The following is a 26,517-nucleotide window of genomic DNA, read 5'->3' as shown; positions in this document are numbered from 1 at the left end:
TGGTAGTCCTACCTCACACTTCCAAGGGCTGCGATACAGATTTATGCCACCACATCTAGCAGAAATTTCAATTTAAAATACAGAAAATTCTAATTAAAATAACCTCTGAATCTAATTAATCGAGAGACACACAAGTACCTGACTCTCACCTTTCCTGTGCAGTCAGAGAGTTACATCATTTGGCCAAAAGCTGTCACATCGCTCTCCACTTTCTCCACTACCCCAACACCTTCCTAGGTAAGGCCAGAACAGCTGCTTCGATTTCCTCCATGTTATGTAGCAGTCCCTTTCTTGTAAGGCTCTGACAGGATATGTGTCTTGCCCCTCCTGCACACCCACCACTCCACATACTACCCCCATCTCTGCAGAAGGTGGGACATTCACACATGGCTAAGATGATGGGAGAGAGGGGTTCTGGCCCATTAACATCTCCAACTTTCCCAAGCTCCAATAAACTGTGACGAACGCAGCTTGCTCTCCCGGATGGTTCTGTTTCTCCACCATTTTTCAGAGTCACGACAACTGTCAATCAAACAGCACAAATTTCTTCGTACTTTCCTTGAATCTCTGCCTTGACACTTGTTTCTGTCCTGTACCCCACCCATTTGACTCAATCCCACCACTGCACTGGTATCAATCATCATTCTCAAATCTGAACCAAACAGATTTATGTTGAACCCTTAAAGGCCTGCAGCTGCTATATAAGCCCCACTCCCTCACACATCCAAGGTGAGCGCTCGAGGGTACTTCCTGGTGTACCTCTATGCTGCAGCACAGGTCCTGTTCAAATTAAGTCATATTCGTGAATCTAAGAAGTCATTATTTCTTAGGTAGTGTCAACTTTGAGGTCTTGTAAATCTACTCAGGAACCTGAGTATGGACAAAAGAGTGACTTAAAGAACAATAAACACTAGAAATTGCTACCTCTAAAGAGTGCCAGAGACTAGAAGTCAAAGAGGATTGGAAACAAAGACCAGCAGTGTGTCTGCTCTGAAGATGGCAGCCAGCACAAGCCACTGTCAGACAGCAGCAATCAGTAGCCCTGGAGACCAGCAGCCAGCAGAACTGACCAATAGAGTGCAGCATTAATTGGGGCTATTGGTTGAACTATATTTTGCCAATTTGTGATTTCTTTCTGAATCCAAATCAAACTTTCAATTGATTGGAGGCAAAAAAAAACAATTAAATGGAATGCCTTTGATAGCCATAGGCTCAGTGTTTACTGTGTTTAGGAATCATTGCTGTGTGGACAATTTTTAAAATGTCTAGGGTCACTCCTTTGAGTTTAAATTTATCAAAATAAATGCTTCCGGCCTGGCCATAGGTCTGCAGAGGAGGAGCTGGGCAGATCTGGGGTGCCCTCACTGGCCTCCCTGCGTGTCTGGAGGACTCTGGATATCTGCGCCCAGACTGCTGGAGTTCCCTCAGGCTTCCAGGTGCAGTGAAGGAGAGAGGTGGGTTTGAGGCTTCCACATCAGCCTCCCCATTCCCGGCTTCATTTGGAGACCTGCTGAGCTCCCCATAGGTGGGCTGGCCCACACTATCAGCCTAGCCCAGCCTGTTTAGCTGCCGCGCCTGGCCATAGGTCTGCAGAGGAGGAGCTGGGCAGATCTGGGGTGCCCTCACTGGCCTCTCTGCGTGTCTGGAGGACTCTGGATATCTGCGCCCAGACTGCTGGAGTTCCCTCAAGCTTCCAGGTGCAGTGAAGGAGAGAGGTGGGTTTGAGGCTTCCACATCAGCCTCCCCATTCCCGGCTTCACTTGGAGACCTGCTGAGCTCCCGATAGGTGGGCTGGCCCACACTACCAGCCTAGCCCAGCCTGTTTAGCTGCCGCGCCTGGCCATAGGCCTGCAGAGGAGGAGCTGGGCAGATCTGGGGTGCCCTCACCGGCCTCTCTGCGTGTCTGGAGGACTCTGGATATCTGCACCCAGACTGCTGGAGTTCCCTCAAGCTTCCAGGTGCAGTGAAGGGGAGAGGTGGGTTTGAGGCTTCCACATCAGCCTCCCCATTCCGGCTTCACTTGGAGACCTGCTGAGCTCCCGATAGGTGGGCTGGCCCACACTACCAGCCTAGCCCAGCCTGTTTAGCTGCCGCGCCTGGCCATTGGTCTGCAGAGGAGGAGCTGGGCAGATTTGGGGTGCCTGCATCGGCCTCTCCATGTGTCTGGAGGACTGTGGATATCTCTGCAACCAGGGAGGGTCCACAGGTTCCTGAAGCACTGCGGCCTGTGGTGAGTACCCTAACCCGGCTGCCATTGAAGAACTGTGGAGCTTCCAAGGGGCAGGTGGGCGCACAGTGTCCCTGAGGCCCAGCTTGTCTGGAACTGCGGAGTTCTGAGCAGGCAGAGGAGGGCCACTGATTCTGTAGGCCTAATGGCTTGGGGTAGCGCGGCGCCAGAGTCTCAGTAGCTCCAAACATAGAAGGGGATTTTCAACAGATCCTGAGGAAGCTTTCAAATAACACTTGAAACACAGAAATATAGGAAAATGACAAAATGAAAGACCAAATTACAACCTCAAACCTCCAGCCCATCTCAAGAAACCCTAGGAGCGATGTATATAGAAGAAAATATATCCCATCCACCTCATATATCGGACACAATAGGCACTGAAATTGACAAGCAACTCCAGGAAGCTTTAAAGAAATTCAAACTCGAAATAATCTCCCAGATAAAAGAAGAAATGATAAAAGAAATGAAAGAGATTCTAAATATATCTAAAGAAAACACAGATTAAAAAATTGGAGGAACTAAACAAAAAGATAGAATCCCTAGACGAGCAATATAAGAAACAAACAGAATACATAATGCAGATGCACAGAGATATACAGGAAATAAAAAACTCCACTGAAAGTTGTAAAAACCGCCTTAATGAAAGTGAAGATAGAATTTCAGACCTTGAAGACAGGATTGCAGCTAGTGAACAGGAAAGGAAAGATCTTTTGAAAATAACAAGGAACCAGGAAACAACAATTCAACAACTGCAAGAGGATGCAAAGAAGAATAACATAAGAATGATAGGGATTAATGAAAGAGAGGGAGACAACATGAAGGATGTCAGGAGGATATTTAGAGAAGTAATAGCTGAAAATTTCCCAAGCATGAGATCAGAAACTGACATCAGGATCAGTGAAGCATATAGAACTCCAAACAGTCATAACCAAAATAAAACTACACCCAGACGTATAATAATCACCATCCCAGAAATCCATCACAAGAATAGATTATTAAAAGCTGTCAGAGAGAAAAGACAAATCACTTATAAAGGAAAACCTATCAGAATCACAGCAGACTTCTCAGCACAAACGATAAAGTCAAGAAGAGCATGGAGTGAAGTATTCCAGATCCTAAAGCAAAATGATTTCCAACCAAGACTGATATATCCTGCAAAACTATCATTCAAAATAGATGGTGCAATACGATACTTCCATGACAAAGAACAGCTGAAGAACTTCATGAACACCAAACCAACCCTGCAAAAAATATTGAAAGACAGTTTAGATACACAAAGGAAAAAAGCACTAAGCAAAGCAAATAATTAAACAGAACAGAAAGATAAAGATGCAACAGCAGAGAGATAACATTCCTACAATTAACCAGCATTTAACAGTAATAACCATTAATGTAAATGTTCTCAATGCACCAATCAAAAGAGACAGACTAGCAGAATGGATCAAGAAACAAAATCCAACCATATGCTGTTTACAGGAAACCCATCTAACCCAGAAAGATACTCACAGACTGAAAGTCAAAGGATGGAAAACAATTCTTCATGCAGCAGGAATCCAAAAAAAGGCAGGAGTAGCCATTCTGTTTGCAGACAACGTGAACTTTAAACCAACAATGACCATAAAGGACAAAGAAGGTCACTACATACTCGTAAGGGGAAAACTCCAAGAGGAAGAGATAACTATCTTAAATATATACGCACCAAACTCCAGAGCACCCAGTTATATAAAACAATTATTAACAGAAATGAAAACTCAAATTATCAGTAACACAATTGTAACAGGAGACCTTAATACACCACTGACACCAAGGGACAGATCAACCAGACAGAAAATGAGCAAAGAAATAACAGAACTGAATCACACCTGTGAACAAATGGGTTTGATAGACATATACAGAATGTTCCACCCAACAACATCAGAATACACATTCTTCTCAGCAGTACATGGATCATTTTCTAAAATAGACCATATATTAGCTCACAGAACATATTTAAGCAAATGCAAAAGAGTTGAAATCATCCCTTGCATATTATCGGATCATAGCGCTCTGAAATTAGAAATTAATGACAAAGGATACTGCAAAAATTCCGCAAACACATGGAAACTAAATAACACACTCTTGAGTAATCAGTGGGTCACAGAAGAAATTAAAGAAGAAATTAAACAATACCTAAAAGAAAATGAAAATGCAGATACAACTTACCGGAATCTGTGGGATGCAATGAAAGCCGTTCTGAGAGGAAAATTTATTGCACTGAGATCCCACATCAGGAAAACAGAACGAATACAAATAAATAACTTGATGCTACACCTCAATCAGCTAGAAAAAGAAGAGCAAGTCAAGCCCAAAGCCAAAAGAAGAGAGGAAATTATAAAAATCAGAGCAAAAATCAATGCAATAGAGACTAAGAAAACAATCCAAAGAATCAACGAATCAAAGAGTTGGTTCTTTGAAAGAATAAATAAAATCGATAAGCCCCTAGCCAACCTTATTTAAAAAAAGGAAAGAAAAAGCTCAAATTCATGCAATAAGAAATGAAAAAGGAGAAATCACTACAGACCAAATAGAAATACAGAGGATCATCAACACCTATTTCGAAAACCTCTACTCTCAAAAGTTTGATAACACAGAAGAAATAGACAGATTCTTAGAAGCATATGAAGTACCAAAGCTAGATCAAGAGGATATAAAACTGTTGAATAACCCAATCTCTGCTAATGAAATTGAGAATGTAATTGGGTCCTTGCCCACCAAGAAGAGCCCAGGCCCAGATGGATTCACTGCAGAATTCTACAAGAAATATAAAGAAGACCTAATGCCGACACTCCTCAAACTATTCAATGAAATTGAAAGGGAAGCAATCCTTCCTAAGTCATTCCTGGAAGCAAATATTACTCTAGTACCAAAACCTGAGAAAGACCCAACTATAAAAGAGAACTATAGACCGATCTCCCTAATGAACACAGATGCAAAAATCCTCAATAAAATATTGGCAAATAGGATCCAGCAAATCATCAAGAAGATTATACACCATGACCAAGTGGGATTCATCCCAGGAATGCAAGGATGGTTCAACATACGCAAATCAATAAATGTAATCCACCATATCAATAAAGCCAAAAATAAGAATCACATGATCATCTCTATAGATGCAGAAAAAGCCTTCGATAAGGTCCAACACTTATTCATGATAAGAACTTTACAGAAAATTGGAATAAATGGTCTTTACCTCAATATAATAAAGGCCATTTATGACAAACCAACAGCCAGCATCATACTAAATGGCCAAAAATTGAAAGCCTTTACTTTAAAATTGGGTACAAGACAAGGATGTCCTTTATCACCACTCCTATTTAATATAGTACTGGAAGTACTAGCCGGAGCAATTAGGCAAGAAAGAGAAATAAAAGGGGTAAAGATAGGAAAAGAAGAAGTTAAATTATCATTGTTTGCAGATGACATGATACTCTACATAGAAGACCCCCTAAACTCCATTGAAATACTCTTAGATACAATAAATAAATTCAGTAATGTGGCTGGATACAAAATCAATACTCAGAAATCAATAGCATTCCTATACACGAACAACAAAATTACAGAGAGGGAAATAAGAGAAACTGGACTATTCACATTAGCAAGCAAAAAATGAAATATTTAGGAATTACTCTTACGAAAGAAGTGAAAGACTTATACAGTGAAAATTATAATACACTGAAAAAGGAAATTGAAGATGATCTCAGAAAATGGAAAGACATCCCTTGCTCATGGATAGGAAGAACAAACATTGTGAAAATGGCCATTCTCCCAAAACTGTTATACAGATTCAATGCAATCCCAATAGAAATACCATCAACATACCTTATAGATCTAGAGAAATCACTCCTAAATTTCATCTGGAACCAGAAGAGACCTAGAATCGCAAAGGCAATTCTAAGCAGCAAAGACAAAGCAGGAGGCATCACAATCCCTGACTTGAAGTTATACTACAAAGCAACAGTAGTAAAATCAACATGGTATTGGAATCAAAACAGAGCTGAAGATCAGTGGAATAGATTAGAAGATACAACCACAACTACGGACACACTCAACCACCTTATTTTTGATAAAGGAGCCAAGCAGGTTCACTGGAAGAACGACAGTCTCTTTAATAAATGGTGCTGGAAAAACTGGCTCTCCATTTGCCGAAAACTAAAGCTAGACCCATGTCTATCACCATGTACTAAATTAAAATCTAAATGGGTCAAAGATCTGAATATTAAAACAGAAACACTAAATCTATTGGAAGACAAAATAGGTAGAAACCTTGGAGACATAGGAGTAGGTAAAGAATTCATGAACAGGACTCAAACCGCACGGGAAATACTTCCCAGAATCAATAACTGGGACCACTTCTTATTAAAAAGTTTCTGCATGTCAAAAGAAATCTCCAGCATAGTGAAAAGAAAACCCACAAACTGGGAAAAGATTTTAGTGAACTCTCTCTCTGACAAGGGCCTCTTGTCTAAAACATATAAAGAATTAAAGAAACTCAGACCTCCAAAATTCAAAGATCCAATCCAAAAATGGGCATCTGAGATGAATATGCAATTCTCAGATGAAGAAATGCAAATGGCAAATAAATACATGAAAAAATGCTCATCATCATTGGTCATTAGAGAAATGCAAATTAAAACCACACTGAGATACCATCTCACTCCTGAAAGAATGGCCAGGATCAAGAAAACCGACAACAAATGCTGGAGAGGCTGTGGGGAAAAAGGAACTCTCCTGCACTGCTGGTGGGAGTGTAGACTGGTACAGCCTTTGTGGAGATCTGTCTGGAGATTTCTCAAAAAGTTGGGACTGGAAATCCCATTTATTCCAGCTATTCCACTTCTAGGCATATTCCCAGAAGAACTGAAAGCATCATACCACAGTGATATATGTGCACCTATGTTTATAGCAGCACAATTTGTAATCGCCAGATCTTGGAAACAACCCAAGTGCCCATCAACTGAGGAATGGATAAAAAAGTTGTGGTATTTCTATACAATGGAGTATTATTCAGCTATAAAGAAGGATCACATTGAGATATTTATCAATAAATGGGCGCAGCTTGAGACCATACTCATTAGTGAAATAAATCAATCTCGCATGTGTGAATACCGAATAGTTTCCCTAATGTAAGTAATGATTCAAATATATAAAAATATGTGGTAATCATGATTCCCCATTAGGTGGCCTTGAAGCCTTATAAAGTTTTCACTCATTAATTAGAAAGGCTTTATTCTGGGCTTCTTGATATGAAAATATTTGAAGCTAGAGTATATGAAGTTTTATCCAAATATTTCAAGGAAAAAGACACTATGGTAACTACTATTAAGTCAGGTTATATGGTGGTGAAGTACTAGGTTGTTGAAACAGTCATGCTGTGACCTCTATTGTTATATTGTTATGTCCTGTTTTATCTCAATCTCCCCCTTATTGTTTCAAAAAAATATTTAGTCATTTCTTATGTTTGTCTTAATTAAAGAAAAAATTCAAAAAAATTAGGATATATAAATAGTAACTCTTTTCGATTTCCTATTAACTTGTTTTGAAGTCCTGTAGTACTCCCACGATCTTGTTTTGACTGATTAGACTCTGTTCCATTCTATATGATAGTATCAAGTTTGAAGACATAGGCAACTACTTTGAAGACAATAAGATTCACTAAGATACCCATTCTGGTTTGACTATTGTCTTCTTTGGAAGTCCTGTAATGTTTACAATGCCTAAGTTTTATTGGTCTTGTTCTCTACTGTTTTGTCCAACTTTATAATATCTAATAAGATAGACAATTCTTTTTAAGGAAACAAGGGACAACGTTGATAACCATTGTTGATAAACTTGTACTCTGTTCTACACCATGTGCTATGTCTATCCTTGGTATTGACTGACAGCTTTGTTTTGCCATATTTGACTGTATTCTTCCCCCCCCCCCCCAAAGAAAGTAATAAGCACTAAGGAGTAATAAAATCCAAGATGTGTGAATTTTGTTGTAAAAAAGAGAGGGAAAAAAAAAAGAAAAAAGAACTCTAACGGATATAACAGCAAGTGTGTTTGGGGGTGTTAAATAGCTGACTTTATCAATGTTTTTGGAACATTGAACACAGCTGTTTGCAGTCTCCCTGTTTGAATGTCCACCTTGTGTTCTTTGATACTGTGATTTGAGGAACTATTTTCAAGAAGATAGTGTGTAATCTACTAGCAGGTGATTTCTTACTGTTATGTTTTTTTGTTTTGTTTTGTTTTGTTTTGTTTTGTTTTGTAGTTCTGTATTGCGTGTACCCTTACGCCGCTTTGGTTTGTTTTGTGTTTTTCTCTTTTTCCTCTTAAATAAAAAAAACAAACAAACAAACAAACAAACAAAAAACAAAATAAATGCTTCCTAAAATATTTCTGCAATGATCTTGTCCTTTAGTATTTTCCCCATTGTCTTATTCTTTGTTTCTATAAATTGCTTTTAAATTTTAGTACTGGATTACACACCAATGTATACACATATCTTTAGAAAATGCCGCATTCATAGTTCATGTTCATAACTGTAAATCTCATATTTTTTATTTTACTGACAATGTAAAAATATCAGAGACCTTTAAGCATCAGCTGAAACACCACTATTATCAAGGTTCATCTATTCTCTACATGATGTTTGTTGTAATTGAACAGTATTTTTCCTTTGCAGTGCCAAGGATCATAATTTTTAATGAAAAAGAAAGGAATATGTTTAAATGATCAAGAGCTTCTCACTGAAGAGAGATGTAATTTTCTATTTGAAAATCAGATGTAGGATTGTAAAATTTAAATTATTTGTTTTTCTTTATTTAAGACACTTGAATGCATATATATTTGAATGAATTTCTACAAATCGCTTCACAGAATATATTAGTGGAACAGAAGAGAATTTTATTTTCCCTTCCTTCCTAAGAAAATCAGTTTTTATTAGCTTTAAATGTAATTTAAATAGATATAAAGGGTTTGTTCTGCAATTAGCAAAGTGAAAGGAAACAATGGTATCAATTTGTCCTCAAAAGGTGGAAGTCAGAAATATTTAAAAGTATTTCTCAGTTAGTAGATTCTTCCTTACTTCTTTAGAACAGGAATGATATTAAGTAGAATTTCCTTCACTTTAAGTCTGTCCACGCCATGCTTCTAATATAAATGACACTTGAAAGACTAGAAATGATACTGAACTCAGTTTTACATTTCCCATGTCTCTCGGCCTTTGGCACATGGAGAAATGACATACAAAGTTCTCTGTACAGCTTTTCCACAGTAGCTAGCAAGATCCTGTACTTACTCTGCTTGACAATCTGTCAGAGCAGGATTAGTTTAAATTCTTGATTCTTTTTCTACGCACAATTGAACACAAATGATCTTTATCCCCTGATGATATCACTTAAAGTTTCCTTCTTGACATGTTAATATAAATGCTGTACAGAAAACTGAAGTAACTTTAGACACAAATATGGTTTACTCTCAAGTGGCCCTCTTCTCAGATGTGTTACCTTTCATGTTTAATATATGTGTTCCTTTTCTAGTTTATGAGTTTGTGATTAATTGGTACAACATCAAATCTATCTTTTCATTCAAAAGTACGCCTAAAAGCAGGAAATTATACTGCAGAGAATTATTGCTGAAAGTCTCTGATATATTACATGTATACACCTACTGAGACTACACATTCTTAAAACCTCAAGTGGAAGAATAAGACATAGATATTAAATATAGTAGAACGTAATTCATGCCTGAGTAGACTATCCGAGGAAAATGGATTCTTAACTGTAAAAGTGTATTCACCTGTGATTGGGGGTGGGGAAGGCACAAATATCAAAAAATCTCAGTTAAAATAAAAATATAATTAGTGGTAAATTTTTTGAAGTTTGAATCATATATTCCAGAAGATGTTGAAAATCCTTATTTGGAGTGATTTGGAGAGAATAGATTGGAATGATGGGTTTGGAGAACATAGAAGTAAGTAATCCCAGAAGTGGAGTTTATAGCTCTGCAAGGCAGAAAAAGTGAGGTGTAAAGAATAGAGATTCTAGAAGGCATCTTCGCCTCTTTCTCTATTTGATGTTGTCTTGTACGTGACCTGCTAATTGAGCACTGATTTGTCATTACTTTCAAATCAACTAATTTACTTGCAAACAGCGAAACTGAGAAGCTGCTTTACTGTAGAAAATGTTCTAACATTTTTATTTGAATTCTGTATCTTGAATATGACAATATGAGAAAGTCCAATACAAGTGGGACAATGAAATTAATAAATCATATATGTAGCAAAATATTAATTATGAGAATATACCATGGGCTAGCAATTGTATCACATGCTATAGTTGGGAACTAGAACATCTGCCAAAGATGTTGGTCTCCAACCAGTGACACTACTAGTTGGTGGCAGAACCTTTAAGAGTGGGGCATAGTTGGATGATTCAGTGTCATTGAGGAGTTGCTGGGGGTCACCCCTATTGTCACTCTTTTTGTTTTGGGGCCTCCAGGAGGATAGCAGATCATCTACAGAGCACTCCTGAGATACATCATGCACCATACTACAGCCCAAGGACAGCAAAGCCAAGTGACTGACAGAAACCCCTGGAACTCTGAGCCAAGATAAGCCTTTCTGGCTTCTAAATTGATTATGTCACATATTTTCTCACAGTGACAGAATATTTACCAAAATGCCATACCAAAAAATACAGTTTATAGTTAATGAGTTGTAAGTGTCAGATAATTACGCATGACAAAGGCTCATGATAGTGCTGTGTAAAATAGTTTTTGTCTCAGAAAATCTATTCCTTGCTCTTCCTTCTTCATATAGATTTGTAGAGATGAATCTAGCAATCAGGGAATCTTTTTTTTTAAGGATAAACAAAATCTCAAATATAAAACTAATACAATGTAAAGGAGAAAACATCTTTTAAAATTTTAAATTTTATATCACAATAGATATCAAGACAAACTTGTTGCTTTAATTTAATATCAAATAATTGGTGATTAAGTTATGATATTATTTTATACGTGATGATTCAATATAGGGAAAATATTTTCCTGCAGAACAGTAGTCATTAAACGATGTTACTTAAATGAAAATATTTTATCATTTACCAGATCCCTGACCAAAAACATAAAAATATTTAAAAACGAGATCTTAGAGACCAAAAGCATGCATTGCCACAATGATTTATTTATTTATTTTATTTATTATCAGTACCAGGGATCAAACTCACGACTGCCCACTTGCAAGGCAGGCGCTTATGCCGCTCAGCTAAATCCCCAGCCCACCACAATGATTTATTAAAGGTATAATTTTAGATTACTTATATACGTGAGCACATAAAAAAATGAATACTTTTCTATAGGTTTCCATTAATTTGATAAGTATAAAAATAAAAACAATTATTTGCTATAATATTTGGGGATAATGGAAAACAAGCTCAAGGCAATATAATTACTGTTAGGTATATGCACAAAAGCAAACTGGATTTATTGTCTTAAAATTTCCTGCAAAACATCTTAATTGCGTGGGATGAATGTAGAAATATGGATGCACTTTCATCACTCACCTCTTTTAACATTTCTGCTTGTACTTGTGGACTTATCAGCAGGACATGGGCACCGTCCTTCACATTTGACTGAAATCTGTTTTCCTAAGACACACGCCTGGTATTCTAGTTTGCACTGCATAAAAATAAAACAAAAATATATATTAATTTAGCAACATTTCATTATATCACTAGAAAAATCAAGAAATATTTAGAAAAAAGTAAGTGGATATAAATGACTTAAAACTCTTCCTTTTAGATAATTTATCTGCAATATGAAGAGGCAACTTTGCACACTCATATATTATTTATTGTTCCATGAAGGAGTCAGGAATGCAGTTATATGGGTCATTTTGGTACAGCAGTCAGCGAGAAATACTAGAGTATTACAATTTTTTCTTAGTTTGTCACCACTTAAGTACAGAATTTTATGACCAAATGGACAGAGTTCAATAGTACAGCTCTTGCACTCCAGTATAAATATGTTCTTGCTTTTTTAGACACTTGAGGAGCCAAACTCTTTTTCTCTTCCTGGATTATGAATTTTGGACACAGTTCGTATATATCAGTCTTTAGCCAATCACTCCACATCCCTAAATTGCTGATCTGATCTCATGAGTTAAACAATTGTGAAATATATATTTGTGAGTTGATAGGCTTATAAAATTCTTCTGATTACATATGATTTCCCATATACCACTGCAAATCAAACACATATACACACACAGAAGCAATATACATCTGCCTATATAAAAAAAGCAAAATACGTATAACATTTATGTGGAAATGTATAAGACATACTATGTATTATTAATGTAATATGTGTACATAATACTTTTGTATACATATGTTTTTTGTTATGAAGAATTTTCAGTGGTGTTTTTATCTTCACATGCAATGGTCTTTAAATACACTTCTCTATAAGTGTCATGTTAACATATGATTGTTTCTGTAAGCATTTGAGATTATTTCATTTGCTTCCCTAAAATGATACAATATAGCATGCATCTCTTTCAAGCTTATATGACCATAGGATTAGAAGCCATAAGAAAATGGCAATGGTACATTTATGATTCTTTTATATGTGTTATAGAAAAAGATAAATGAATGGTATAGGATTAAGAAAGCAATTCCTGTATTTGCATTTTATGAATATAGTTTCCAAGGTGTGGCATTTAGGGCCAGTTTCTGAAATGTCCTCATCTCAAGTTTCCCATCTATAATATCTAGTCGCAAAATATCTAATAATCAAATAGCTACTTTTCCCCCAATGCCTTAACTATCATCAAGCAAGATTTTAGCATATTTTACTATAAGTTGAAAATGGATTTAAGTAGAAATCATCAAAATTGTTACCAGACAGGACTGCATTTTAGCTTAGTTTTCCTTTGGTTTGATTTTTATGTAAACACCATGTAAAATTTTAAGCATATCTTTCATTCCTTCTTATGATTACATTTTATAACTACAGATATGACACGAGTTTAAAATTTTTTAAAAGAAGACATTTTTAAGAGGCAATAATTATCTTCCTACTCTAAAAGAAATAGATCTTGCTAGTTCCGAAGTAATGTGATTTCTTCAGTGGCTACTCCATAAATTACTGAGAGAAAATTATTTTAAAATTAATTAGGGTAGACTTTCTGGCTCCAATTTGGCAAATGCACCAGTGACTAATTTAATTCAGCTTCAGCTGATATCAAGTAGCACCGAATGCATTCAACGGCTAATGAGATTACTCGTAGCTCTACAACATTTTAGTTTACCTTGTCAAATCTTTAATGGACAGGAAAAAATTCTTCAGTAGCCCTACAATAAATGAGTAAAATTATTAAAACTTTTGTACGTGTTTGAAGCAGAATATGAACCCATTAGGAGAACAAATCCTTTCAATAGTAAGTAAATGTTTCAATAATTGAAAAACATTAATTTTTCATGTAAAATCCCAATGAATCTTAGATGTCATTTAAAAATGTCCAAAATCTAGTTAAAAGTAGAAATGTTTAAACAATTATTAATGCTTCATGAAAATCAAATTAGTTATATGAAAGTTTCAAACTTTCCATTTAATGTTTTTCTGTAATTTCTGCTGTCTTATTATTTCCATACTCTGGCCCTGGTCATATAAAAGTTCTGACTCATGACATAATTGAAAAAAAATTCAAGAATGATTTTCAGTGCTTTAAGAATGCGGAAAGGTAAAAGTCAACATTTTTAATTCTTACTACCAACACACACACATATGTGTGTGTGTGTGTGTGTGTGTGTGTGTGTGTGTGTTTTGTGTGTTTGTTGTATTTTTGTTTTCTTTTGTTGTGACAGGTACTTATTATGCGTTCCAGGCTAGTCTTGAGCCCACTTTATAGCCCAAGCTGATCACAAACTTGCAAGGATTCTCTTGCCTCAGCCTCCCCAGTGCTGGAATTACAGGCATGAGCCTTCATGCTCAACTATGCTATAGTATATTTTTATCACTAAAAAAAGTGCTCTCTTCAAATATGTGCTAGCTTTTCAAATGTGTGCATGTCAACCTGATTTACATTTTACATATGTTCTATGTTCTATATGAGGCTGAGCTTTTTGTATTAAGAACACAAATATCTGGGTAATATTGAATGAAAAACAAAATTACAAAAATTGCTAGTTTGTTATAATGGGCAATCATACTTTCTACTTTAAAGATAATCATTCTTTTTTATATTGTAAGAAAATAATTTACACAAAGAGCACAGTATTTATGAAAACGTAATTAATTTTTCATTAAAAAGCTTTAATTCTAGAAAGTTTTCTTTGGTTTTGTTGCTACTGAAAATTCATCGTTTTTAAGATTTAGATGATTTTATGAAATTGTAGCTTTGCAAAATTACTTCATAAATGAAGCAATTCTACTGGACACTTTCTTTCCTCTCTACATTTCTGGCAAAGGCAACAAAATCAGATGTACAACAAACATGCCCTGTGTGTATTATCATATGAGCTTAGCTAATTGTAATAAAAATGTTCAGTTTTGTTTAATTCTGATATTTGGGTATAATAAGTTTATAAAGAATTTTATTCAAAGAATATTAGGAAATTAAAACAACTTTTAAATATTTTAAGCTATCTCTGTAGATTGAACTTCTAATTAATAATGTTCAATATTACCTAATTATCACAAAGCTGAAATATTTATCAAGGTATAAGTGAACTAAAATATCACATAAAGGGCACACTCATTAGTCTATAATTACCAAAAATGCAAATACTGTAGAGAAAGGCATGATTAATTCATTCCTGATTAAGGCAGTCAGTACTGAATATTTAAATTGTGACTTATGATGAAAATCAAGGCACCAGAATAACTTTTGACACACATGTAATCGTTTGTTTAATAACTCAGCCAACTAGAAGAAAATACGTTTCTTGTAAAGGAGAAATCTACAGTACATAGACAACACCTCAATCATCAGAGTCAGTAATCACTGAAAAATGATGTCACCATTTTTCTAGCTGATGCTGTCACCATGACCATGGGAAAGGAATCAGAGCTTCTCAAACTTGGACAGTTTCTTTCTTCATGTTCAGGAACATTTCAGACATTTAGGGTGGTGAGGTGTTGATGCTACATCTAAACATAATCTTGAAGTTCAACTAAACATTAAGCATCCATATCTTACCCCCAATAAAACATGCATTGCAACAACAAAGAATTATCTGACTCCTAAGTAAAAGCCAAGATGAAAAGCCCTGATTAGGTAGATACTATCATTCTAAAAGACAGTGAAAGAATGAGCTGAACTATCAAGATCCTTCCATATTTCCTGTTGGGAGCCGCAGCCCCGAGCCCGGTCGCCTCACTTGGCGGACGTGAGGCCTGTAGTAAAGAGCAAAGCCTGAGGTAGATTACCCCTCCCATCGAGCACGTTAGTTTCCTGCTTACCGCGTAAACAACCCGCTCAACAATATAGTCTGCCTGGCAACTGATGATGTTAGCCAATCAGCTTGCCTTGCTTACTTTAACATGATTGGACACTGTACCCGTATATATACCGGTGCCACCCCTGGGCGGAAGAAGAAGCCAGGTAGAAGCCCAGAAGTAAAAGCCCAAAAGGAGCCGCGGAGAGCGGACCAGAGGAGGCTTCAGCTGGGAGAACCCAGGGCAGGCTGTACGGAGAAGGAAAATAAAAAGAAAAGGTTGTCCACTACCAGACTTTGTCGTGTGTCCTTCCTGCCGGCCGGGAGCGGACATCGACAATTTCCCTTAGGAAATTTGTCACTAAATTACTCTATATAAAAGCAAGGATATGAACACATTGCTTGCTATATCTATTTTATTCAGAGACATGGAAAATTCAAATCAGCTAAAATACAGCTGACAGTGCCCTACTTTCACAGGGTGTCACTACCTGTCAAAGCATGCAAAGCAGTTTTGATACACTACTTTTTGTTTATCAAAATCACAAAGCCATAGTTTTACAAAACATGTACAAGTGAAGTATGAAAGATTATGTAACTGATCATGAATATATGAGTGGGACATTATACAATCACTATTTTATAGCTCAGTTTAGAACAAATATATGATTAACAGGAGGCTGAAAATAGTTTCTTTTGTAGCAATAAACATTTACATTTACATTAAAAAACCAATTTGGGAAATGAGGCAAGTTATGAATCACACCTTTTTAAAGTCTCTGTTTTAATCTTTTTCAGACTAATATGCATTTCTTCAATCCCTTGGAAAACAAATGTTACAGACACTACCTGGATTTCCATAAATAGACTCCTTCACACTCAGTTACAGCTAAATCTTTCTATGCAAACTTCCTCCTCTTGAGTTCTGGTTCTCACTCTGGTTCCTATGCAAAGACAACTAAAGGTGGAAACAAAAATAGGATTCAGCCCTAAATCCATTCTGCCAATCACGATATATCACTATAAAGAAATAACATAATTACAACATACACAATCAGAGAACTAAACCCAGTGATCACATTAAAAGTCATCCGCAGAGTAGTGGAAACTGCAGGGTAGAATTCTGGTTGTAAAAATCTTCCATTCGTACAGAAAAGCATTGAGCTTATTCCAGGAAAAAAAAAAAATTCCATTTTATTTCCCACCAGAGAGTTGAGTTTCGAGAACATTTGCATTAAAAAACATTATGATTTACATTCTGAATAGAAAAGATGGCCTTATCCAAGTGGAAGGTCACTGTTGTGGCCTTTGGGGGGCCTGGACAGGATGACAGGATACAGCAAATAATTATGTGCTCTTTAACCTAAGGCATCCATCTTCTGCTGTCAGAAATCAGTGATCCTGGCATTTCAGGGCCTGTTGCTGATAAATAACAAATTTAAGGATCTGATCTCTGCCTAAAGATTCTTACGCTAACCAGGTGGATTCACAATACCATCTCTCCAGCAACAAAGGAAAACTATTAACTTTTAAACCATCATCACCATAAAGTAGCCCCAGCAACTTAATTCATTCTTTGGGTAATAACCATTTTTTTTTTCTTTTTTGCATACCAGGGATTGAACTCACAACCTCGTGCTTGCCAGGCAAGCGCTTATGCCACTGAGCTAAATCCCTGGCCCCTCTTTGAGTATTAGAGTATGTTTCTCATTTGGACACTATAGATCGTGCTTTATATCACCTAAACTAGCATGCTCAGTTGGAAGATATGTAGAAAGCTGTGTCATGTTCCATATTTAAGGGCTTCATAAGCCTCCTGAACCCTTTAAATTACAAACCTCTGTTGACAGCTTTTCTGGTTATTGTATGGCTACTCTATTTTGCCAGGTAAGTCTGCCACCATTATTGTGTCTTTTGAAACTAACTTGTGTTTTGTGCCTAGCTTTTGGATTGTGATTTGATAGTAGTATGCATATTATCACTAAATCTACTAAAAACTGAGTTGGTAATCAGAGTTTAATACATCTCCCATGTTTTCTACCACCAAGGAGCATCTAACATTGTTAAACATTAGGATCATCTCTTAAAAAGTAAATCCAAAGAATGTGTGACGATATACACCCTTCACCCTCCAACTGTTGACAAGACTTTAGTTAAACAATTAGGTTCCTGAATTTTATTGTCTTCAAAGGAACAAAGCTCAGCTGGACCCCAGGTAATGGATAGGGTAATGAATATTTACTTAATTTAACCAATCAAGACGTTTTGTTACTTTCCCTAAAAACAACCCTGGGTGTTGTGGTTGCTGTGTACTTTAAGTGGAAGCTTATCCAAAGGAATCCTTAGGGATGTAATTACAATCCTGGGTCTCACTGCTCATTGAGTTTCATCGGTACTCCATTCAAATCAAAATGGGCATCACAACTGATCTTCTTCATATTTACAAAAATTCCTTTGTGCCTTTTGAACTATATTCTCATGAATAAAATATTTAGGTATGGAATTTAGGACTTGAATGGAAGAAATCAAAAAGGTTAATTAATATCATTGGACCCACTTTTGTGATGACAGGAGACAACACCAGATCCTGAGATCCTGAGACAAGTGGAAAAACAGAAGATATTAATATTCTCTGGCCGTTCTGTGTCACCTATGTATTTTGACTTCTTATGGAAAATGAACTTGTGGTTCTCTCCAAAAATATTCCAAGTGCCTAACATTTAACAGACTTGCGAATCTGCCTTCTCCAGTTAGTTCCATCCCCAATTTGCCTCATAGCACAGAGAAGTCTAAAAACAGAATGCAATGGCACAAGTTCCTGAACTGTCTATGCCTTCAGATGCCTTCTCCACCTCCTTTTTTACTCATTTTGTTGCATGGGTGAGCGCTGCTAGCCTGGTTGCTTGGAACGATGGGACAGTTTAGACAGATGGCCTTAATACTGACAGTGTACCATCAAGTTGTCACTTTAAATACAAGGAGCAGAGCCTATTATTCTATTTAACAGCATCCTTCAGGGTCACATTTAATATATTGTCACCTTAAGTCTGTGAATAATTTCTAAGCCCCACTTGCAGGGTCACGCTAATTTTAACACTTTTCCCCCCAGGGTGTCATTTTTATTTTAGCACTGTATTTCTTGGATGGAAAACTGCACAAATTTTTCTTTGTGGTGAAAGTATGTTGCTTTACACTTTGAGGGTGTTAAAGAGACGTTCAACTATTTTAATAAATACTGTCACTACTTCATGTAGCCCTCAACTAACTGATGTGATCTCTTTCAAATGGATCTGTCTTTGGTTGTTCATTCCTAGGTGGGAAGCACAAGTCATTATCTGTTAAGATGTGGTAGGAAGTCGTTCCTGTAGCAGGAGATATCCAATGAGAATAGCTGGTAAGAGATACGTCACCAACTCTAGACAAAATGATGAAAGATACCACATTGTACCTTGCAGACATTAAAGTCAGTCTCAATTCACAGGCCAGAGGGTTTATTTTTTGATGATACAGTTATAGTGCCTTTTGAGGTTCAATTTGTAGGATGTATGCAGCCATGAATGCATTCTGCTATACCTGGATTAAATTTTCAGTCCATGTAGAAAGAGCAAGATGGAAATTTGAGGCAAAGTTACCCAAACTTTAAAGTAGTTCATCATTTAGGGTTGGTTTAGGTGGCTGGGTCTGGGAGTTTGGAGAGAGATGCTACAAAATGTGTAGTTTGGTCATGTAGCCACTGACAAGGGCATGACAGCAACATTTCATCATGCTTATTTCGTAATTCACATGATTATAACTTATATAAGTAAATATCCCCTGTACAGCTTTTTTGTTTGTTTGTTTGTTTCCTGTACTACTTTTAGGATGACATTCTTACAATAATGCCATATTTATTGCTAGCATATCACATTCATGCATATTACTATATGCAATATATAGTGTAGTTTCAAAGTATTTGTTTTTCATCATATATATTTTACTCTTTGGGATATTATATATTATTTATCCTCGTATTTATTATCTCTATGTTTCAGATTCTCCTTAAAATCATAATAATATTAATGCATATGTCTTATAGTACTTCTGTAAGGAAGAATTTAATGTCTTAAAGGATTAATACTTAAATAATTTTGCATCAGTAACTTGCCTTAGAACACTGTGTAGCCTATATTAGGCATTTGCTATATGTTAATATTTTAAAAATCCTAGAAATTTTCTGAATATGTCCACTAGAACAACTTGTAATAGTGAAATAAGGAAACATCTAACACACTACACTAATCATTGCATATAGCCTATTTTCCCTGTTACAAAATAAGGAAAGGTTTTAGGATTTTGGCTACTTTAAAATTCACTGATTGCCTCCTGTAATTCTTTTATTATTTTGTTGGAAAATGATGAATAACTTACATTACAAAGGAGACATTAAAATAAGATCCACACATGATAAATATATCAATCAAGATCTTGCTGGCAGTTTTACTGTGAAGTATAGCACTGTGGCCACCTGTGTGAATTCTAAGCCGAGTTCCAACTCAAAGTTGTCACTGCAGTGTTTTAATCTATTATAGTCTTCTCTTTATCTATGGATTGAGCTCAGTATAGAATATTTCTTCTACATTAATATTAGTACAAATAGAATATTTAGAATATTATCTGATTTTTATCTAATTATTTTTAGCAACACTTCTAATAGTATTCACTAATATTTCTACTTCTACAACAAGTGTACATACGTCTATTATGTATTTTAAGATTTTTAAATAAACTGGTATTGTACACTGATTTCCATACTGGTTGCAATAGGAGAATTCTTCAGAAATTAGCCCCGAGTGATGTTTGTAAAACTAGAGTGGTTGGAAGCAAAAAGTGTTGGGAGCAATGCATCAATGGTCTCTTAGAAGACTATCAGAAGGCGGAAGACTGTTTGCTTAAATCAATGACCAGTTGTGGATTTAAGAGAAAAAAATGCAGATAACAATAAGGGATCCACAACACTGTCAGATATTGCCTTTCCATCTAATAAGGTAAGGGTTTTAGAATAGTTACTAAATTGCATAATTTTTTTTGCATTGCTGGTAAATGTCAAAACGATGTAGGGGAGCAGATGGGAGTAAAAGCCATTTCTTAATGTGATATGGAGCTGGCCAGAAGAATAAATACAAGTACATAAAAATGCTTTAGATTTAGATATTATAGATATATAATATATATACATATATAATATATATGTATATACTATATATATAATATATACAAACAAAAGTATGTGACAGAAACAAGTTGTCTAATTCATTTTCAAAAGAAATTATGTCCAAATAACTATGGAAATTAAAAAAAAATTATATAAAACCTGCATACCATTGTAGTTTTCTAAAATAAATTTCAACCCAGCCACTTACATATATCTAAGAATTACAACCTCAAGAATATAACAATTTAGATTTAGTAAAGAACATAGCCTAAACTTTTTACTTGAATATGCCTATTCAAAACTTTTAACAGATCAGGGCATTAACCTATGTCTATATCAATGTGAATGAAAGAGAGATGTAAATTAATTTACAAAGCATACTCCTGAAAGAGAAATAAGGGCAAGTAGTAAGAGCAGAGAGCGTAGACAGTCAACCTGTACAATGTATTGTGCGCCCTTATTAATTTACAGCAGAATATTTCCCAAAGATAATCATATTTCTAAAGGATATCAAATTTTCTAGTGTAACTCATGAACATGCATTATTAAAATGAAATTTTAATAATGCATTATTAAAATAAAATTTTGAAAACATAATAGAAGTTGCAAAAATGATTTAAACATGGAATAATATAGAAGCAAGTTATTCTATTGCCACAAAAAAGGAAGGTGGAATTATTTGTAATTGAAAAGTTAGAACTGGCCGTTTAACAAGTTCTCAGTAACAGTCTTTTTACAGAAATATCATAACATTTTCATGTTTAAAATCAATTTTTTATACCTCATTTAAAGAAAAATATGTATATACATTATTTTCTTTACATTTACATTTATATTTAAGTGTACTGCTATAGTTGATTATAAAAATTAAATTTGTTGCACATAATATTCTATAGACATAAATTATAATAAAAACAAATATATCATTGCAGAGAAAAATAATTAGAATTTATTTGTGTACTGCAATATTCCTGAAAATATATAAGCATCATAATTCATTAAATTTTAATTTTGCAAGTTCAGCTAATAAACATATCACTTCACCTTTAATTTATGACATCTAACACTAATATATAATATTAATAGATAAGTAGACATTAATTTGTATCTCTTGAATAAATAACTGTTGGTCCATGAGAACAAAACATTACTTTACTTAATTTAGTTTTCTGTCCATCGGTTTCCCAGGAATTATTGGTGCCCACAGCATATTGAATATTTAAAACTCATGAATGAATTTGTCCTATGAAACTTATGCTTCCTTCTATGTTAATATATTGGTTCCTAAAGCCTATTTACCAGATTAATGTCATAGTTACATAATTTAATTTGATATGATTAAATATGGTTCATATCAGTGCAAAGCAGAGGGCAGGCTTTGTATGAAATCAGTGTTGAATGTATCAGACACAAAGCCATGGACCATGCAAAAACAGTTCTCAAATAAGTAAAGTCATTAAGATGTAATTCTAAAACACTGGGATATTTTTGTAAAGTTCAAATAATATTCTACCCCCCAGGGTACTTTGCAAATGTCTTTTAACTTCTTGCTCTATTTCAAATGACCAAATTAGGAAGTCATGTTTTCCAAGTCATTGAACACAAAAAATTATGTATTTGTACTTCAAAGTATGTCCCTGTGGGTAAGGAAGATTAGTGTTAAAAACTCAATCAATATAAGGCAGGAAATATTTCATCATAATTAAAACTTTTAAATTACAAATGTTTATCTCACAGCATATGATATTAAATGAAAGACTTAGTGGTCTAAATGTCATATTTAATTCTTTTTCTATCTGAGATATTGTGATATAGTTTATCCATACTATTTCATCTGGCTCTTAATGATAAGAACTTTTTCAAGTAAATAATCATCATAATATATTCAGGTTGTAATCATGATCAAGTTCACATTTTAGAGCCACAGTCAAATCAAGTTTGAGCAGGAAAAAAAATTCAAATAGAAACACTTGCACATTTATTTCTGACTCATTACATACCAACCATAAAATAACTGCAGCTCGGGTAAAATATTCAGAGAAAGAAAGAGGACAATGAAATACTAAATTCAAATAGATGCAGTAAATCAAACACATAATGATTACGTGTCAGGGACTCTCTCTTACATCTCTACATATAGTCTCTAGAATTAATAAATATTACAAGGAAGTAACATCAGGCCTCAATTATGGAAAAGTAAAAGACAAAAATAAAACATAATATGTTGAAATTTAAAATGGAATATTACCATATGATAGTATAACATGAAAGTTGAAAGGCAATAGTATGAAGGAATACAACAGTAGTTCCCAGTCATATAAAATAAAAATCATGGGGAGTTTTTGCGTGTCTATACCCAGAGCCCATCCCATCCCAAACAAATTAAAGCATTATCTCTAGAGCCTCATTTGGCATTCAAGTACAAAATATGTAACCTTTCTACTTTCCCATCTCAACTTGCCCATGCATGTTTATGTGCACATGTGCACAAGTACACACACACACACACACACACACACACACGCACACGCACACACACATACACACGCTTTTATGAGCAATGCTCATTCCTAAGTAATTCACCATTGTTTAGTCCACTTGCTAAGCATTGGGTGACAGAAAAGAGTTTAAAATAATTTACTGTTGTCTTCCTTAGGGGATTTATATTGTAGCTATCCTGCTTAGTTGTAAAACAGTACAGTCTTTTACAGATCGTGCTCGCTGAAAGTGAATTGTACAATATACACAAAGTGACAAATATACCCATGGTATAATATGGATTTCTGTGTTGGAGAATGACTCCTGGTTCTTACTGAAGCTTGACAGTACAATCAAAATAGACTTTGCCTGAAGTAACAAGACAAAAACCTTCATTCTGTTTTTTTCAATTTCAGGAGTGATTACTTCTCAAATAAACTTAAACAGAGTTATATTTTGATTTTTCTGGCAAAATGAATTTCAAATGATTCATAAATTCTTGGATTTTTAAAAAGAGAGATTTAAATATTTTTTACACTCCCTTTTTTAAAACAGGAAAATAGAAGATACTACAAAAATAGTTACAGAAAACAATTTTTCTAACATACTTATAAATCAACCCTATTTTTCTATAATTCCTCCTCTTTTCACTTGAATTTTCACATGCACAATTTTAAAATTCTATCCTGAGCATTTCCAGAAAAACTGATGATCTTTGAATGTAAACACTAGTAAAATATTTCAGATTGGTCACTATGTGTAACGAGCTATAATTCAAAAGTTATATCCTGGTAATACCTTTTAACTAAGGTCTTTAGAAAGTCTTTTTGACCATATGATGCCCAGCTCCCACACCTAGTTTAAGTTATATTATGATGATATCACTTATAATTTCATCTCTGCAACCGAGCTGTTGGAAGGAAGAAAGTCAGGATATGCAAAACATGAATGAAGAAGGCCTGCAGACAGGATTTGTGCTCCACCCTGGATATGTGCTCCCATACTCAAGACTAGTAATATCTGGCTTCTTCTGGCTAGCCTTTGTGTCAAGGATACTCTGGAAAGAAACTAAAATGTCAATAGGGGACATAGAATTGGTAGTTCATCATTACTCTGAAAAAAACTACACAGACTCAAAAGTTATTCACACTATTTAATCATGAGTTTCATTCTTTATTGACAAAGACTAGTGACTCAAGAGCCAGACAATTCTGTGTCTCCTGCATCAACCTTCTTTCCCATTTTCTGTACCCAGCCCTGAGGTTTTCAGGTAAGAGGTTGTGAGCTTATACTGCTTTCTGTGACATAATAAAAGAAAATTTAACAATGCCTTAGGTGAAATTTTTTAAAACTCCTAAATATTTTACCAATATGTGATGCCAAGTAAAAAGGCAGAATAATATAATAAAAAATACCTGAAACATTATTCTATACCACTTCAAAGTTCCAAATGCAACAAAGATATATATATATATAAACTTTAGCAGAGATAGTAAAAGGAGAGATGATTCCAAATCTTACCTTTGATGTCAAATAAATGTGTTATATTTGTAGGCTTGCTATAAACATCTGATAGTATTTTCATCTGGTAAAAGGGTTTTGTTTCATTTTTTTGGAGGTGAAAATGAGATGATATAGGAGATGACACGAAAGTTTAAAAAAGTAAAAAGCATTCATTGCTTTTATAAAAATAACTTTATCTAATGCTAACATGTCTGACATCTTCCACAGAAGGAACAAAAGAAATCTTAGTTTTACAAGGTTCCTTTTTTTAAATTGGTACCAGGGATCAAACTCACTACTGCCTGATTGCAAGGCAGGCACTTATGCTGTTGAGCTAAATTTCCAGCCCAAGAAATCTTAGTTTTAATATAAAAAAAAAAAAATAAGAGTGTTCTCAATTTTAGAGGTTCACATTTTAACAACTGCCATAGAAGAAATGCACATGGAAGCATATTCCTATCCAGTAGAATTTTTCATTTTATTTTAAAACTCAAATAAATAAGTTACATGGCCAACCACATTGAAGAAGTGATCATTTTAACTGCTTTTAATGAACACACGTTACTTATTTTATGCCGAATGAATGTTTTTCTCTACCTGAGAAGAGTAGGAGTGACCGTCGGAACCGCACACAGGGCTGGTGGAGACCATGGGGCACAGGCTGCAGCTGGGGGCTGCAAGGGCTCTCCACTGCTTGTGGCCTACTCCTGCGTCTTTCATACTGTCAAAAACAAAGCAAAACAAAAGATGAGAGAGAAAAGCCACCACGCTTCATGCATTTAAAAAACATCCATGCATAGTGCCACAACTTTTCTTTCGTGTAACATCAACTCTTTACTATTAACTAGAATCAGAAATCTCTATTCTCATTTGAAGTACATTCATCTATACATGGTTCATCAAAATTTTGGTTTCATATCTCTACGTTTGCTTCTCATAAAACAAGAATGTATTCCTTCAGATTTTTTATAATCGCATACAGACTGTGGTCAGATTTTATTTTGTGGATCATTTGTTTTTAATTCATAGCTGTGAAATGCCTTTTTGAAAGCCTCCAAAAGAGCAGTAATACTTGTCCAGTAAAAAAGAACTCACACATCTGGTACTTTCTATAAGCTACCCTGAAATTCCCATATAAACAATATGAAAAAAAAAAAAAAATCCCACCTAATTCACTAGGTGCTTAAAGAGATGAGCAGCTTAATTTTGAAGGAAACAGCAATAAAGATTATGATTTCTCAGTACCTATTAGTATTTTAGCATCAAATTATCAAGTTCAGTGATAACATCCCATTCTACTGTATAGTCATATCTCAAAATGGATTTTCTAGGCTTAGATCTAAAATGAATTAGGAAAATCATTTATTTTCTCCTTCCTAAATTTAAAATAATTTGTTTCTACACTTCATTAAAATTCTTTATTTCTCTACTTGTGTGGAAAATTTAAACAGGACTAGGAAAAGGTTAGAAAAGAAGAAAGAAAGCCATAGGCAATCTAGAGCAGAACATTTAATATTTAGAATAACTCAGAACTCATTCATGATATTTCTCTATGAGGAGAGTAATTGGATGCCTTGTCAGGATCAGAAAATATGTTTTGCTAGAAACAATTCTTTTCACAAAACCTTGAACCTACAGAAAACATGATTCCAAAA

The 26,517-nt window shown here is 35.1% G+C and overlaps 1 protein-coding gene across 3 annotated transcripts in view; it reads right to left on the bottom strand.

Moving 5' to 3' along the window:
* The window catches only part of Spock3 (SPARC (osteonectin), cwcv and kazal like domains proteoglycan 3), a 370,986-nt gene that overhangs the window by 104,491 nt on the left and 239,978 nt on the right, over positions 1 to 26,517 (bottom strand). For all 3 annotated transcript variants that reach the window (XM_063234792.1, XM_063234791.1, XM_063234793.1), the window contains exons 5-6: positions 25,460 to 25,583; positions 11,818 to 11,932 (exon numbers count right to left, since the gene is read on the bottom strand). In XM_063234792.1, coding sequence (XP_063090862.1) covers positions 11,818 to 11,932; positions 25,460 to 25,583 — 239 coding nt within the window. The remainder of the gene's footprint in view (positions 1 to 11,817; positions 11,933 to 25,459; positions 25,584 to 26,517) is intronic.

Source organism: Cavia porcellus, unplaced genomic scaffold (genome assembly GCF_034190915.1).
Source record: "Cavia porcellus strain 051 isolate PalLab524CR breed Dunkin Hartley unplaced genomic scaffold, mCavPor4.1 scaffold_24, whole genome shotgun sequence".
NCBI classification, from domain to species: Eukaryota; Metazoa; Chordata; class Mammalia; order Rodentia; family Caviidae; genus Cavia; species Cavia porcellus.
The sequence above is the reverse complement of the archived record's forward strand: the minus strand, read 5'-3'. Positions and strand labels throughout refer to the sequence as shown.